Genomic DNA, 17,995 nt, shown 5'->3' on the forward strand with positions numbered 1-17,995 from the left:
TTATGCCTCACTCACACACGCACATTAGCACAGTTGTACGCTCAGGTAGACATTGTGCATACTGGATATACCTGTCGTAAGGATCTTTGACGTTCACAACCAGTAAGATCGCAAAAACCAAACAAAAAACAACATAACATATAACAGAATATAATAATAATAATAATAATAATAATAAAAATAATAATAATAATAATAATAATAATAATAATAATAATAATAATAATAATAATAATAATAATAATAATAATAATAATAGTAATAATAATAATAATAATAATAATAATAATAATAATAATAACAATAATAATAATAATAATAATAATAATAATAATAATAACAATAATAATAATAATAATAATAATAATAATAATAATAATAATAATAATAATAATAACAATAACAATAATAATAATAATAACAATAATAATAATAATAATAAAAATAATAATAATAATAATAAAAATAATAATAATAATAATAATAATAATAATAATAATAATAATAATAATAATAATAATAATAATAATAATAATAATAATAAAAACAAAAAAAATAATAATAATAATAATAAAATGTACATTTTAACGTGATCTAACACTGTTAGATACACTTGAAAAGAACGATCACACGATTCGACGGTATCTATGAAAGGATAAATATTGAATGCAAAATGTTTAATAATTAATTGCTTTTAGATGCAACCCGTTTCTGAGCATATTTAAGAACTTCTGAAGCAAGTTTCCGTTTTGGCAGGTTTCCTTCTATTGCCTATCTACAATTTATTTAAAATATTAACATCAACGTTTGGCCCTTTTGCATCGTCACATTACTCCCATTGTGTTGTGGTTTAGTGAAGCACTTACTCGCCGCCATGGGTCAATGCAGTGCCAGAGATGTTTCCGCTGCTCATGGGGCGAGAGCCGTCCTGTTTCGCTGTCGCGATACAGGCGCACTGAAACTCAAGTTCACTGGTCTCCGCTAATTGTGTGATCGTGCTCTATTTCTTGTTACGTGTGCTTCTTATCAGTGTGACAAACAAATAAGCATCAACAACAAAACTGGCCGATCTGAACCGATCGTGATCGGCTCGAGTTACTGTGAAAAGGAAAGGGGTTTTCGCCTCTTTTTCTGAACCGATTCAGTGTGCTATAGTGACGCGTACCGGGCAAAAGTGTGAGGCTTGGGTGAATTAAATTAGCATTTAGAATAATTTGTGGCTTAGTAAGGAAAGAAGAATTAAGAATTGAACAAAAAAACATTATTTTTTAATTGAATTGTACGCTGTTACAGTGCTATGTTTAAGCACTTTTTAGGGTTATTAAAAATAACAAACATTTCTCAAACTGATATTTCAATGAGTGACTGCTGTTATTGTGATGAACACAAACAAAATCAGCATGCTCGTGGCTGTTTACGTTCAAACAACTTTCACTGCGGCAAGAAAAAGCAACTAAACCGTGTTAAAATGCTCTTCCGGAGCACCCCTGCCTTTCCAATATCTTTGTATTTGTGACATGTAGCTCTCGCCTGTTATTTGAATGTGTTTGTAACCGGAATATCATACACCCGATTGCTTCATTAAATAAGAAGAGGAAACAGCTATTGTTCACTACCCAACTAACAAAACCGATATGCTTTCCCGTTCTACCCCAATAGAGCGGTAAACCTGAGAGAGCGAGAAAGTTTGTTGATTTTGCCGCTTGGGCACAACAACGATCGCTATTGTTGTGTTGTACTATTTGAATCTAATCTGCACCCTTCGCTATCGTCTAGTATGTTTAGCCGGGCCGGGTAATGGCCGTTCCAGTGTCAATCGTGTGAAGGTAATGCATGCACAGTTGCAGTTGCAAAACTTCACTGCAATGCTGCATTACCGTAGCGATTGTGGTTGTAGTGATGGGTTTCTTTTTGTTTTCTCTCCTGTTGATTGTAAATTTTTCAACAGATATCGATCGAGATTGATTGTGCAGCTCGATTGCGAAAACGGGGAGGCTTTCGGGGGGTAGCTTGGCGCCGGTCAATTTATGGTCCAGTTGGCACCGTGATAGCGGAATCCGTCGACCGTGGGAATCCGAGGGTTTGGCTGTGTGTGCTTACAGTGTGGTGCATACCAACACAATCAAGGAATTTGGGTTTAGAATTAAATAAACAATATTTAATAAAAAAATATAAAAAATATTTATAATTTAATTAAATTCTGATAAAGAAGGCTTGTTCTTGTTCAATAGGAATTTAATAGGCTCAGTTTACGAAATCAAAACTCTAACTTTTAAAACTTTAACATCAAAAAAAGATTTATGTTTAAAACAAATATTTTTTTGTAACCGTTAAAGATACGATCTTCGTGTGCTTTTGGTGAGGGCATTACTGTAATGAGCCCATAATTGGCCACAAACACACTGACAGGGGCAACTGCCCGCCTGTAATCGATGCACTATTGCTGTCGTTTAGTGGAAAGCGATGGAAACTTTAGTAAATTAGTGTCATCAATGCACAACGACAATACACAGCCATTTGTTATTTTGCTGCCCTTTTCCGTACGTCAACCAAGAGACGCAAATTACATGATGTTGTAACCGTTTTTTACTAGCTCTCTATGATGATACTATGGATTATCATCGGTTCTTAAATGAGATGCTTGGAGCAGGTGTTCATGCATATGTAATATGAAGCAAGAACGTGTCAGTTGTCGTAATATATTTCACATGTGCGTTTGTGTGTTTTTTGCTCTGTTACTTTGCGTAAAATGAGAAACACGTGCTTTTATTACGAAAAAAAAAGCATGTGCCTTGTAGAAAATCATCCATCAACAGCTTTAAAAAATAGCAAAAAATCTACAACAGAATAGCGCGAAAATGAATTTACCATATGCAAAACACATTTTATTTGGAACGCAAAAAAAAAGAAACCGTTTAACTACACCATCAGCGTGATGTAGACCCATTTCAACCTTGAACAGTGTTCATCTTAATGTATCGGAGTAAAATAATACATCACCAGCCCACCAGCACAACGGTCCATTTATCCCTCTGTTTTCCATCTGCTGGCACAGGAGCTGGTTGAAAAATCTCCACGTTTCAACGAAAATTGTGGTGTGTATTAGGTCAGCTTTTACAGGCAGGAGATTTTCAACCAGAAACCAACAACAACAACAACAACAACACGCACACGTACGCAATCCAACCCTCCCACTAGAAAATATCTCCCTATTTCTTAATTTAGAACCATCGGGGTGTGATGCTGCACGATACACAGCTTGTTGTTGTTGCGTCTTGTAGTGATCGGTCGCTACAGTGTAAATACAAAAAAACGTCTGGTAAAACGATCATGGTCAAGCGTTTGGAGCGCTCGATATAGAAAAGAGCAAGTAAAGCAGTTGATCCAGTGTCTCAAAAAAGGACTAATGAGTTTCCAAATCGAGAGCCGACCTCAAGAACCGTCGTGCTGTACAACCGTCGTGCAGCTTGAAGACAAACTGACCAAGCAGTGAAGGTTTTTTATGTTGCTAGATTTCATATCATTTTAACCACAATCTCCACCACAGCTGAATGCCGATGGCACTACTACTATTCATGGACAATTCATCTGTGAGCAGTTTTCTCATTACCGGCGCCCTTCGTGCTGCATTGTGACACAGTCGGATGTGACTGCATGCGCTTGCAATTAAACTATGCATGCATGCAATCACAATGAGCTTACGTAATATCCAATACTTATCTCACGCCTACCCGACCAAGCCAACCAACCCCGCCGGTTCAAGGTGACTCATGCGTCGAGAGCGATTTCAAGATGACTAAACGGAAGAGTCATTTGCTAACAGTGGAGTTATGGTATTTCCTGACAGGCGGACCGGAAAGAATATCTTCACAATTTTAACTCGCTTCTTTTATGGTGTATGCGTCTTTGAGCGATTGGAATGTGGGAAGATTCCACAGAAAACCAGCCGTTTGTGGTTAGAAATTGCGCATAGTTCATTTGAATTACTTGGAAAATTGAGACCATACCAGAGACACCAAGTGATATATCGTATTTATAACAATAAACACAAATGTATTTCAACCATACGTCGAATGCAGATACGTGTCTGGGGTACTTATCATAGCCGGAAATTGTTTACGTAAAAACACTTTTACCTTATCACTACAGTCTCCCTACTGATAGCCCAACCCTTCTTCTAGGAATGTCACTGTTATCATTCCGCAAACAGTGCACCCTCGGTTGAGTTTTTGGCACATTTTCAGCTAGCTCCACAGAAACATCACCAGACATCTTCACATCTGACTTGGACAGCCTGATGGACTTGGACATGGTCTCTTGATCAATACATTTTAATTGTGAATGCACCCTTCAAGTCTACGTTGTGGTCGTAAAGGTTAAACAATTTCGATTTGATCAAATCAGTCAGAGTCGTTCGTTTTGTTAAAGGGGTGGGTTGCGTACGAAACTGGATGTGCACTGGTGGGTAGTTCCGGAAGAGGTTGGGGTACGGGTGGTTATTGTTTGATAAGTAATACGAGAGTTTTACGTGCCTAGCGCGCACACACTGTATTCGTTTGACGTGACGGTTCACGAAACCGTGCAGCTGACGGCACACAGCTCATTCCGTCTCCGGCCGGCGATGAGGCAAGTTCACGCTGCTAGTCGCAAAGCAAAAGCAGGCGCAAGCTCACTGGCATCGAGTTGGGATCCCAACGGTTCCGTCGTTTGCGCGCAAGTGTTAATTGTTTGAATTGAATCTAAACAAACCACCGTTTACTGGTGCTCCAATATACCCCCTTGGGAACACATGACGCAAACCTTGAAGACAGGCATCTGTTTTGTATAGATCTCAGTGCGTCCTCAGAGTGCAAGTAGGCACTCTTTGGGAGCTAAGCTGGATAAGCTGGAAGCCACGTTGGATGGGGTTGTTAGCTGTACTTGAGGTTGAAGGTTTCTAATGGCAACGTGTTTCGGTTGACATCTCTTCCCACGGCAGTGCTGCCAGCAGTGTTGTAGTGTTCCTGTGCTCGGAGTATCGAACATCTGTGCAAAGATGTAAAACGCTGCGGTTACTGAAGCAGCTCCCTCAGTGTGTATGTGTGTGTGTGCTGGTGTGTGTATTCGACTACGTAGTAACGGAATTGGAACGGAGCACAATTACCGTTGTGTTGTTTGTTACTCCACCCGGTGTGGTGTGTAAAATGTGTGCTTCTTTGTGAGTGTTTGTTGGAAAAAGTGTGCGGTTTTTGTGGTCTGCTTGCAATATTTGACCGGTGTGGTGCCAGAGTGGCAAGAGTGTGTGAAAACAACAAAAAAAAAAAACAAAAGCAATCGCAACTTCTTGGTGTTAAACGTTAACGCTCCACGCATTTTCCCCGGAATCAATGCATAGTTTACGCATTTTCTCCTGCAAACGCAAGGCATTACGTATGATCGATCGGTCAACGCTGAACTACCGCAGGCCGCTGGAAAATCAACCCAACTTACTACGAACACTTGTCACCATTGCTATGATGATATCGCCAACGGCCAGAGCAGTGTGAGTTCATCTCGCACAGCCTTCTTCACACGCCGAGTCAGGTGACAGATAGTGTCGTCGTGCAATCGTAGCACCGGTTGAGGTGGTGGCCTTAACTCGTCGACGTAATCGGCACTGCAGCAGCTGGACCGGTTTCCTGGGTCACCAGCCATCACTGCCAACTCGCTCGCCGTACTGTGTTGTATGTGTATGTCCCGTACTGTCAGCTGCGTCGACGTTACTATGCAACAGGTTGGCCGGACAATCGATGGCCTCCTCACACGTTTGCGAAGCTGTACCCTTGAGTACTTTCCCTGCCAGCGAAAGCCTCCAGCAAGACGTAAGCTATCGTTTTTTTTTCACTCCTATTCTTCCTGCCCTACTGTCGTCTGTCGTCTTTCGTTTACTTGATCAGTGGCTTTTTTTAGCTATGAAGCCAATACATCTCCGCCACGTGACGATGTAACGATTTGAATTTCAAAATCTTGCCATTTTTATCCCAGTTTCTCCTTCTCTCTGTCTTTGTCGATATTCTCTCTCTCTCTCTCTTTCTCTCTCTCTCTCTAGTTCTCTTTCTATATCTCTGTCTTCCACTTTTTGAGTTCAGAGTTTGTGGTTTTATGGTTAATGACACTCTCAGATGGAAAGACATTCCAAAGGAAACCTGTTTATTTAAGACTTCATTCCACCTCTTCTCCCCCTTCCCCTTCTGACAACATGACTCATCTATCAACAACCGTCTTCCAGGCTTCCGAGTTCATTGTCCCCCCGAAAAAGTGTTGCGAAATCAAAACTTTCTATTTCGCCGACTTTCAAACAACTGAAACGTTGGCAGACACATCCAATACATTGTTGTGTACTGTGGGCTGCTATGTATCAAAACCTGAAGCCAATAGGTGTAAGCAATAACGCATCGTTATTATTATCCCAATCTACATCATTCATGTATGTATGTAGTTGAAAACGGTAGAGTGTATGAAATTTTAATGATTATTTATAGAGGTATGTTTATGCTTGTTTTCTCCTAACACACTCCCACTTCCACTCCCACACTGCGGCTCAATGGAGGTCGCCGTGGCAAGTAGTGATGGGTATATTGAACAACAATAGCTGGAATAGCTTCCGAATGAATACGCTAAAATAGCATGCGTCTCCGCTAGTCGTTTTTTTACGGTTATGGTTGCCGTCTAGCGACTCCAACGGCTTCGACCGATTTCGTCAGGTTCGGTCCAAGCTCCAAGGATTACGACGGTTCTTGTTAGCTCCAATGATTGCAATAGTTCAAACTAGTGATGTGCTCTCTGGAGCGCACCCACGACTCCGATCCAATTCCGACTATTGTTAGTCCGATTCCGACTCCGGCAAAATGATAACTACCAGTTGCGCCCGGAGTCGGAGTCATCTGGAGTCGTAGTCGTCACGGTCTGAGTCGTACGAAGTCTGTCGAAGTCGTATGGAGGCGGAGTCATTTGGAGTCGACCGGAATCGGAGTTGGTGTTGGTTGGTTGGTGTAATTTGCTTGTTTGCTGAAAGACTCTGGACGGCCTCGGACGACTTCGTACAACTTCGGACGACTTCGAACAACATCGGATGACTCAGACTCCGAACGACTCCGGTCGACTCCGGACAACTCTGGGTGATTCCGGACGGTTCCAGACGATTTCGAACGACTCCGGATAATGCTGGGGGACTTAACTTCCGGAGTTGGTTTTGAAATTATTGGAATCGGATCGGAGTCAACTCTGGAGTTTTGCCCACTTTACCCAACACTAATTCAAACGGTTCTGACAATTTCAATCAGCTCCAAGGGTTCCGAAGGTTCGCTCAGAACGGTTCCGAACGACACCAACGGCTTCAATGGCTTCAACTGCCGTCTAGTAGCTCCGAGCTGTTGCGGATGGTTCCTTAATTTTGAACGGATTTGAATTCGGCACAACCAAAGTCGGAGCTACGATGCTCGGAAGCGGCTCTGATTCCAAAAACTCATCACTAATAGTAAGGAGTGGTATACTAAGGCACTGGTCTAATCTTGTAGCGCGCAACATTGTTGCTGGCAAAATGTATGGATTTTGACAGCTAGCGCAACTTTGTTGCCGGCCAAATTCGAACCAATTTGATTTTTGTCTGGCAACATTTTGTATTTACCTTGGTCATGGTCATGGTAATCGGGTGTATGAAATGACACAGCAGCAGTGTGTTTTGTTGACATCCGCTAAATTTGGAATTTTTGCATTTATAATACATTTTTTGGTGTATATTTTATTTTTTCAACACTTTATTCAACAAGTGAATGATAAAAAATAAACTCTGAGCTGTTAATTGGTTAATTTTTGACGCTAAACAATGGCAAAGTGAAATGTTGCCAGCAACATTCATAGACCACCTCAGCGATATGTTTCCGAGCAACAATGTTGCGCGCAACAACATTAGACCGCTGCCTAACACCCGCTCCATTCGCACGTGTTCACTAGATACCTTGAGAAACCTTGGTTTGGAACTCGTTTTCTTGTGGCCCCAACAACCAAAAATACACCCTCACCGTACTGCGACCAATACTCAGCCTTGAGGCATCCCTTTAACGGTCGCACGTACGATCAGGGTTAATTGATTTAACGGCTGTTGGCCACTGTTCGTGTTCAGAGTGAAGAATGGGAGCCAGATCGTTCAATTTCACCCCTGCCACTCCCGAGAGGATGTGCAAGACGCACAAGGGCGGTGAAAACTTGACGGTGGCATCATGTAAACAAAACACACCCTCCCTCCTCGTGCAGTGCCATTCCTCATGGACCTTTTTGGGTTGTGCATCAGATCTGAAATTTCACTACCAACAACCAAGCTGCTTGATTATTTTTAAAACAAAGAAGTAAAGTTAATGCGTCCCGCGAAAGTAAACAGATCAGCTTTCGTGCGGAAAGCCATGCTTTGTCATCTAATCAAAATAAAACAAACTGTATGAGAAGATGCAAGGTTTAAATTTGAACAACGCTCCCAAGCAAAAAGAAGTTTAGTAATTCCTTTTTAAATTGATAAAATCCACAACCTAAACATTATATCATTAGTGTGGACTGCAGCCTAAACCCAAGGTTGCTAGAGATGTACTGCGCATGTGCAGCAGAACATCCGCCGAAAGGGATAGTGGTCGATTCTGCAGCAAAATATCGTCCATTTAATATTTTCAAATGTATCGATAACTTATTATCACAAAATCTTTTGTTGAAGTGCTTCAATATGTTATATTTCTCTGACCAGTATTGAAACAAATTATCTTTTCATCTTGTGTAATTCAATATTACCCATTTCAATTTTCAAAGTTAGCTGGACACCTTTGTTAGATGACTATATAATTGCGTTTTCATTCAAAAAAACTTCCAAACTAAACAAACAAAATGCCTCATCAATTGTATTTACTTTCAGCACTTAGTAGCCCTCTTTAAGTACGTCTCGAGTGTCACAATTTTCAAACTAATAACCTTTATAGCTTGATAACGAGTGGGTAAAGCAGTAAAAAATTTAGCAAATCTGCTTTAATTTATTTTTCAAATCGTCTCAAACAGTTTTCAAATAAATCCGTGCCACAAACTGTCACCTGAAATGACAGCACGCAGGCCGTCATTGTGACCTTTGACATCTTTCGGCCAGCTGTCACGGGGTTATCCTTGCTCCGCATGCAAGCACAACAAATGCGCGATGGTATTGATGTTTTGGATGTAGCGTCCTTTGTGCGTGTACGTGACAAATCCTTGCAAGGCGGTGGCACCGAGCGAGAGCACGAGTCCTGCGAGCGCTGTTGTCGCGTGTGGTTCGAGAAAAGAAAAACAGACACGGTGTCCGTCTAAACGCGTCTATTGTTTTGTGGTGTGGTGTGTGTGTGTGTGTGTTCCGCAATTTGTGTGCAACGCGTGTGAAGCGCAGTTTCGCGTCGAGGGATTTGGTGCAAAAGTTTTCAACCAGTTTTGCAGTCCCAGAAGAAAACGGATGATTCTGGAAGCGAAGAAAATGCCCCCCAGAATGCTACCATATGTGAGAGGCAGCTGCAATAATACGGTGTGACGCCCTTTCTGCGTAGCCTTTCGGAGGGTTGGCAGTGTGTTGTGCAGGTCTTTGGTGCAAGAAGTGAAACCTTTTTTGCCTTTTTTGTGTGTGTTTGCATCAAATGCATCCTGATGCTACCGCTCTCCCTCTCTCTCGTTCGCTGGATCTGGTTTGGAAAAATCAATCAAGCTAATAATTCCACGCAATACATACACCCTTCGCCCTAGGGCACGGTGATTATATTGATTCGTGTGGATAGAGTTATTGCGAAACTAGTCCTGCGTGTGTGTATGTTTGTGTGTGTGCTGCTAACTTGATAGGGTGATACGAAGTGGAACGTAATCCTGAACATCCCCTAGCCCGCTCCGGTTTGGTGTTGTTATGGCGAGCCTTAAATGAGCTCCGATGACCTGTGCACTTTCCCGTCGCCAGTTTGCTATGACGCTCCAGCATGGACACGATATCGGAAGTCGGTACGGAGAGCCACCTTCCCACTAGCAACCGCCGGGACTCAAAGTAGCCGCTCGAACGCCCGAAATCGCCAGCGCCTACTGGACCAGCCAAGCTACACGAAGCCACATCCTAGTAGCCGGGCTGGTTGTGTGGGAAGCATAAGCATAGGCAATAGGTGTCGCCCGAAATTGCAGCTATTCATGGCAACATACCAAGAACTACTCCCCCGGCAGCAGGATATTGTGGACGCCCAACCGAGACGAGATAAGGTTCGCAACGTCTGCGTCATCCAGGCGCCTGCCCTACTTCGGCCAGCTCACGAACGGACAGTGGACAATCGCATCTGAAGAACCCGTCCGCGCCACAGAACAGCGTGCTGCTGACGGAACGGAAGATACCGCCCCACAAACGTGCTAGGGGAAAGGAAAAGGAACCGTTTTGCTGCTGGTCATCCCGGATATGGCATTTCACTCCATGTACCGTGCGCTGAGGCTTCGTTTGGTGAACCGTAAGCTCCCGTTTTGTACTCCCTCCCTTATGTCTGAGTGAAGCTATATGTTTGATTATATTTTTAGTTGCCTGCTTTTTTTGTAGATCATCCCGGGGCTTTTGGCGTTATTTTTCTGCATTATTTACATCCTGGGCAGTGCGGGAAGTTGCGCGCTCACTTCAAGGGTTTCACCACACCGGGGTCTTGCGGTTCCGATCTTTGCCCTGGCATAAAACTCATTACGAAGCAATGTACCCCGGGGGAAGGGCAGGGTACCGTACGGTTCGTTTATGACTTTTCCGTGTCTGCTGCTCCCCGATACTACTACTACTACTATTACCGTGTAAAATCAATATTTTCTCCCTTCCCTCCCGGTGGAGCTCGGAGAAGCGTAACACTTCTCGCCGGGCAGACATTGGATTTGAGTTGTTTGTAGTGCCGAGTGGAACCGGTTCGGATATAACGTGTGACCCTGGTTGCGCTAGACCTTCATCCCTTAGCGCGGGAAGCGCCCTAGAAAAGGGGAACGGGGGTTCTGTTGCTGCTACACACCGGAACTGGCTATTGTTAGGGTAGCGGCTCTCGAAGGATTGTCTCGCAGGAAGGTATCATGTATCCGGAGCCCTTACCTGTACCATACCAAGACATAGCGTTTGAAGCGATTGCTCCATGCGGGTGTGTCCCGGTTTTTGTTTACTTTTCTATTTTAGCCGCTTCTTGCAAATGCCGATGTATGCAGGACGCGCTGGCAAACGGCCGGCGGCCCAGTGGCAGGTGAAACTCTGTCGTACAGCGCACTATTCTGTTGCTATTTGTATGCAAATTGCAAACAAGGAACTACGGGTAGTACCAGCACGAGAGTAGGGGTAGCAACGCATTCACCTGCTTTGTTGCTTTCCTCCGGTGAAGCATAAATTTTCCCACTGCAGGCTGGTCTATTCTCATCTTTCGTGAAACTGCACCGCTGACCATGAAATGCAGTGTTTGCCCCCGTTACCTTTACGCTCTATACCTGTAACGGAGAGCGTTCCATTTCTTCTGCAAAACTGAGCCAAGTCCAAAGGGACAGTGGGACTGTGTAGGCATCACTGTGACGTCTTTCCCACACACACACACACACACACACATACACAGGGACAGTCGTAAAGAGCAGTAAATGCGGCAAAAGGTGTTCATTAGTAGGCTACGAGCTTCCTTAGCTGCGAAGGGACAGCGCGCGTGTAAACAGTAATTAGTGCCGGGCGGTAAAGTTTCAAGCCGGACGAACACAGGATCCCAGCACACCGGAGGAAACCGACACTGCCTGGGTGGCACACACGTTTTAGGGGGGGATAGTGGGTATGACCCACCAGTTGGAAGATTTATATCACTCAACTTCCCGGCCAGCTCGAAACTGGAACATCGTAACCGGAGTCGCTCCCGCGCTGTGCCGGCGTGTTCTCTGGTTGTGACGATCAACAAATGAACTTAATTGCCATTGTTGTAGCGGGTAGGACTGGGAGCGGTGTTGAGAATGCTACGGGTCGTTATTACCGTTCGGTGCTTCTCAAGGCCACAGGGCTCCCTGTTAGGCCCGGTTCGACCAACCAAAAACCACTTCGTCACTGAAACCTTCGACAAAGGGGCAAACGGTGGTTCTCGAGCCGTTGGAATGGCCTATTTGTACACGCTGTTTCAATTGTAGTTAGCTCCCAACCGATGCCGTACATGGTGTTATATGCGTCAGAAAAGGAGGTAAAAGCCAACGTCAAAGTCCTTGAAATGGGGTATCCAAATATTTAAAGTGTACAAGCACAGATAAAAAGCTTCATTCTCTTTGAAGTGATGTGTATGACGCACATTTTGAGTCATTAGGCGTTTGCTTTTTACCCGCTTCAATATTGGATAGTAACGTTTTCACTTCCATTCGATACAACAGGCTGTAACAGCTTACAGTGTAATACCCAGAATATAATGTGAGTATAATCGTTGTTCGCTTTTTTATTGCTATTTAATATCCACCACCGCCACAACTGCCCCAACATTGGGCAATAATCCTTCTCATTAACGTGGCCCCTGACGTGATCCAAACCTGCTGCGATGCACGTGTATTATTGCCCCTGCGAACAACCAGCTGACGACCACTTGTGTGCTGTATGGTTCATAATTTTGCATTTAATTCTGCACCTCATACACCTGACCTCCTCCGAGGCATACGTTGTGGGTTGTTCCGGTAGATAATAAACGTAATTCGCGGGTGGATTTATTGTTTTATTCCGCTCAACCTTCACGGTGAGAGGATCCACACCGAAATTATCATCCACCCGGTATAAATGGTTACGTCGGTGTGACTGTGTTTGTGTGGCTGTGTTCGCTCCAGCTGGCCCTCGGTGCCTTTTCCTAAAGCTACACGCTAGGGAAAATACGATTACGAGCATAACCTTTTGGAAGAGAACAAGGGAGATAGAGAGGCGGTATAACGACTTTGGGGCCACGATCCTGGCGGTTTTTTGGCATAGAGTCAGCGGAGTCCAACCGATTGTGGGTGCCTCTTCCGCCATCACGCTAACCTTTGCCAATATATATACTCTTCCCAAGGCCCGGGAATGTGTATGGTGCACTCTGCTGCTCTGACCTGGCAATAATCTCCGGCATCACCGTAGGAGAAGGGGGAGGGGGTAAGGAATAGGACGCTCTCTACACACGATAAGATGCAATCGGATAAATTCTGTTCAAGCAATCACCCGGATCGTTTGCTCCTTATTCGCTTCCCAGTTGCTGGGAGCGGCTCTGGCATGGAAGCCGTCGGGAAGGATTGGGAAGAAGGAGATTGAACTACGAGGACGAAAGGATTACGGGTGTGTGTGCCTGTGTGTGTGTGTGTATGTGCCAAGTATATGCGCCAGCAATAAGTGGCCACCGTGGCGTCTTGACTCGCAGTCGCCAGGCCGTGGAGTGGAGTCGTCCGGGCACCATCGATCCTGCTTTCGCTGAACGAAGGAACACTCTAGAAATTCAAGCTGCCAGCTGGAGTACCGTCCATTTGCTGAATCTGGTGGATGTGGGATAAAATACAGGACCTCTTTGTGTGCGGCTTTGGTGGAGTGCTTGATTTGCTGTTTATGTCAGCTATCTTGAACGAAGTGTTTCAACGATATGAAGTCACCGCTGCTGCTGCGTTGAATTGCACTGGACTTGCTAGGGGGTGGATCGCTTCTGGGTGAAAGTAATGATAATGGTATCTGCTTGCAGTGGGGATACAAAATGTTGGGTGGTATTCTAGTACAAAACCATAAACTCGGAAGATTATAACACTGCGATTTACTACGGCGATTTGCTGTTCTACAGATGTTGGATTTCGCTGCTTCCTAATAATTCTTTTTAGTAATGATTTGCTTACCTCAGATCGATGTATTTATGCCTTAGAATTTAGTGGAACGACTCAATCTATTGGTGTAAAATTGCATATTAGTAGTAAAATATTGCAATAATTCCGTGAATCTTCGCAATCATATACAGTCTGCTCCGAAGATATCCGATTTTTAAACGAATTTAAAATTGTTTCATCAAAATTTGTTAAAGTATTTTGTCTGAAAAATATGAGGACTTATGCTGATGTCTTCAGAATGCATTACCCGCTTAACTCAAAAATTCACTGTACAGTAAACTCTCCCACAACGAGTAACTTTATTAAAGAGGAAATATAAATGCTCCAAATGTATCGAATGAATCAATGGATTCTTCCATAAACTCGTTTAGCCTGGGTTCGTTGAAATTATCTTATTTTAAATAAAAATTAAGCTTTGATCTTCTGTTCGATTTGAACTAGTAACTTTTTTATACTACATATTTCTTTTGTCATATCGTCATGCATGCCATTTCACATACCCTAACACACATACCCTGAAACCCCTGGTTGTATCTGTGAAATGAACTGGAAAACCCCTGCAAAATTCCACAACTATACGTCATCTGTGAAATACCATATGATGTAGTAGAAAAATAATGTTAGGATTTTGAAAATAAAACTTCTTGTTTCGTACAGACTTTACAGACTTGAAATTACCCGTACAATCTACAAAATTTATTATGAACACTTCGTCCACTAGTTCTACCTTTGAAATGGACTGGAAACCCCCGAAGAAATCTACAACATACTGGCATATGGCACTTCCTTTATTAGGATGACAGATTGCATTAGTTGATTGATACATATGTGACTCAAACCCTGTAATGAAATCATGCGGATTAAGCACTACGCAAACTAAGCGGCCACGTGAGGCCCCGAGATCTCGAGGGGGCCCGAGAAAAGGGACTCTCTCTCCGCTTACAAAAGCACATTTGCTTCTCAATTCTTCTCTGGTTTAGAATTCTACAACAACTTTTTCTTCATACAACTTCTCGCTCGGCACTTCAGAAGGCCTTACCTTTGTGTGACCGCTTAGGGCCTCCTCCACTTGTGTTAATCTGCCACTGGAAACATGAAACTTTGGTTTAAACGATTGCTTATACTTTGTGTTCCAGCTATAGAACCTACTTCCCCCCGGTTCACTCATGCACAGATCACTTGCATTCTTCGAAATGCTTGTTTACGTCACCGTGTGCAATAGTGTCCAAGCGCGGAATTTATTTGTGCAGCTCTTAAATTTTCTGCCCGGTATGCACTCTTCAATGTTGCAACAATTTCGCGTTCCCCGCGCACTTGCGACTCTGTGTCAAAGCAGTTCAAACCGTGCGATAAAACAACAAAAACATTTTGTGATGAGTTGTCCACATAGCGGCACACACACGCACACACACAAAGTTGACCCATACTTTCCACCAACAAACCATCGATCCAGTTCAACCGGCAGACAACAAACGGCACTGGTCTTGGGTGAGGTTGGTGGTGTACCTCATTCAGAATTCAGTGAACAATTCCGATGACTTATGCCGTTTTGCATACGAATAGATGAGATGGGTCAGATATTACAATTTTCTCCCGGTTTCGCTTTTTGCTGCTGCCACTGTCCTCTTGAGTTATACAAAGAAAAGTCGTTGAATCAAACTATACGCTATAAATAATTCAAGCGACTATTTAAAATGTCATTAATCAAACGGATTGTGATGCTTAACATTGCTGTGAAATCATACCGAATTGACCCAATTATCGTGCGGGTAGCAAACGAAAACATTTGCATTCTAGTAAAACCCTGTTTCTTGTTTTCTTTTCTCTCGCCCCCGTTTCTTCTCTAGATGATGACGACGCTACAACCTCGGGCATAACGCTGGATGATTCCGATAAACGCGTGATACGGCTGAACGAACCACAGGTTCAAAAGTACTGTAACAATCATATCTCTACCGCTAAATATAGGTAAGCCCTCTTTGCCACACTGGCGCTACCCGCTGTGAATGATGGTCGACCACTTCTAGCGATAGGCACGTTTCACACGTATCTCATCTCATGCAATGGAGAATGTCGGAGCGTCAACACGACCGCTTCCAATAATAGTTTCCATACCGCCTGGTTGTGGCATGCATAACGCATTAGGAGGTGTATCCTTTTTGTCCATGCTATTTCTGACCATTAACTCTGAGTCACACCGCTTTATCGACCTGGCTAGTAAATGGAGAACGCATGGTCGTATGGTCATGTCAAGTTGGGGCCCGTTGGGGGATTTAACGAGCAGGCCTATGCTTGAAATTCCTGAGCATTTCATCCCCAAAGTTTCACAAATTAATTTAAATTTTATAACTGCGGTGCATCAAAATACTCTTAATGACGTTTTCCTTTCCCCCCACGACAGTGTCCTTAGTTTTCTACCTTCGTTCCTGTTCGAGCAGTTCCGGCGGTACTCGAACTGCTTCTTTCTGTTGATCGCACTGCTGCAGCAGATACCGGATGTGTCGCCTACTGGTCGGTACACCACGCTCGTGCCGCTGATGTTTATACTCGCGGTGAGCGCAATCAAGGAAATCGTCGAAGACATCAAGCGGCACCGGGCGGACGATGAGATCAACCACCGCCTGATCGAGGTACTGCAGAATGGCCAGTGGCACACGATCAAGTGGCAGGAGCTGTCGGTCGGCGACATCGTCAAGGTACTCAACAACACCTTCTTCCCGGCCGACCTGGTGCTGCTGTCCTCCAGCGAGCCGCAGGGCATGTCCTTCATCGAGACGTCCAACCTAGACGGCGAGACGAACCTGAAGATCCGGCAGGGCGTACCGACCACCAGCCGGATCCTGGAGACGAAGGACTTTAGCCAGTTTCGCGGGACGCTCGAGAGCGAACCACCGAACCGGCATCTGTACGAGTTCAATGGCGTGCTGAAGGAGCATGACAAACAGTAAGTTGTGATAGTGTTTGTTTTCGTGTGCTGCCGGTCACCGGTGTCCTGTGTCTAGACGACGAGGGGATGGCACCAGTTGCGCGCACTACACTGTTGATGTAGGAGGAGGGGTTGAGGACTGTAGAAGGTAAACTATATTAGGGGGTTGCTTTCGTTTCTAACGTTCCCTTCTGTTTTCGTCTCCCCACAGAGCGGTTGGCCTCGGACCGGATCAGCTGTTACTGCGAGGTGCCATGCTACGTAACACCGCCTGGATATTCGGCATCGTTATCTACACCGGTCACGATACGAAACTTATGCGAAACTCTACCTCAGCGCCGTTGAAGGTGAGTGTCGTCACCAGGGGCGCTTCGGTTTACCATTTTAAATCAAACCACCGCCCATTGACCTCCAACAACTACCCAAACCACTAATACTAACGTTGTATTTTGTTGTCTTTCTATTTCCTCTTCTTCTCCCTTTCGTCCACAGCGCTCAACCGTTGACAGACTGACAAACACGCAAATTCTAATGTTATTTATCATTCTGATCATTCTGTGTATCGTGAGTTGCATTTTCAACCAACTTTGGACGAAAAGACATTTTCAAACGGACTGGTACTTAGGCATCGGCAGTAAGTACCGCTTATCTATCGTGCGGGTCGTTTGAAATAGATTAGCATGAGGGGGGGGGGACCTGCCATCCTGCGTCACGTTGCGGGAACAGTGTGGGGCCCGTCTGGTGTGTTACACACCGTGACCTACTTGAGGTGGTTTAAGTGTATTGTTGGGTTTCAAGAATTTTTTGTTGAGATTTATTCATATGAAGAGTGATTCGAATCTCTAACCGACTCCTCAAAGGTTCATGAATCTCAAAAGATTCATGAATCTCGAAAGATTCATAAATCTCCAATGACGCAAGAATCTCGAAAGATAAATGAATCTTCAAAAATAAAATTATTAAAATTCATGAATGAATGTATGAATCTTAGGAGATATATGAATCCCTAGAGATTCGTGAATCTTTCGAGATAATCGAATCTTTTGAAATTCATGAATTTATCGAGATTCCAGTCGTTAAAATTTACAAATGAACTCAATGCGTTCGCGATGTCCAATTGGAGCAATATTTAACGACTCTGGTTAAGTTTTAACAACTGTTAGTTTTAAACCATTTCTTTCGCGATGCCGGCTACTAGTTAAGTGTGCTCCAGTATGTATTCTAAAC

The 17,995-nt window shown here is 43.8% G+C and overlaps 1 protein-coding gene across 11 annotated transcripts in view; it reads left to right on the top strand.

The window, feature by feature from the left end:
- Nucleotides 1–17,995, top strand: part of LOC120904870 (probable phospholipid-transporting ATPase IA) — a 66,647-nt gene that overhangs the window by 31,405 nt on the left and 17,247 nt on the right. For 8 of the 11 annotated variants that reach the window (XM_040315305.1, XM_040315297.1, XM_040315300.1 and 5 more), the window contains 4 exons: nucleotides 15,690–15,810; nucleotides 16,244–16,786; nucleotides 16,980–17,115; nucleotides 17,261–17,402. In XM_040315305.1, the coding sequence (XP_040171239.1) occupies nucleotides 15,690–15,810; nucleotides 16,244–16,786; nucleotides 16,980–17,115; nucleotides 17,261–17,402 (942 nt within the window). Of the gene's footprint in view, nucleotides 1–881; nucleotides 1,188–4,978; nucleotides 5,841–9,099; nucleotides 10,494–15,689; nucleotides 15,811–16,243; nucleotides 16,787–16,979; nucleotides 17,116–17,260; nucleotides 17,403–17,995 lie in introns of those variants that run through there. The other 3 variants (XM_040315307.1, XM_040315306.1, XM_040315308.1) reach the window with 3 other exon arrangements.

The sequence above is a fragment of the Anopheles arabiensis genome, chromosome 3 (assembly GCF_016920715.1).
Source record: "Anopheles arabiensis isolate DONGOLA chromosome 3, AaraD3, whole genome shotgun sequence".
Taxonomy (NCBI): domain Eukaryota; kingdom Metazoa; phylum Arthropoda; class Insecta; order Diptera; family Culicidae; genus Anopheles; species Anopheles arabiensis.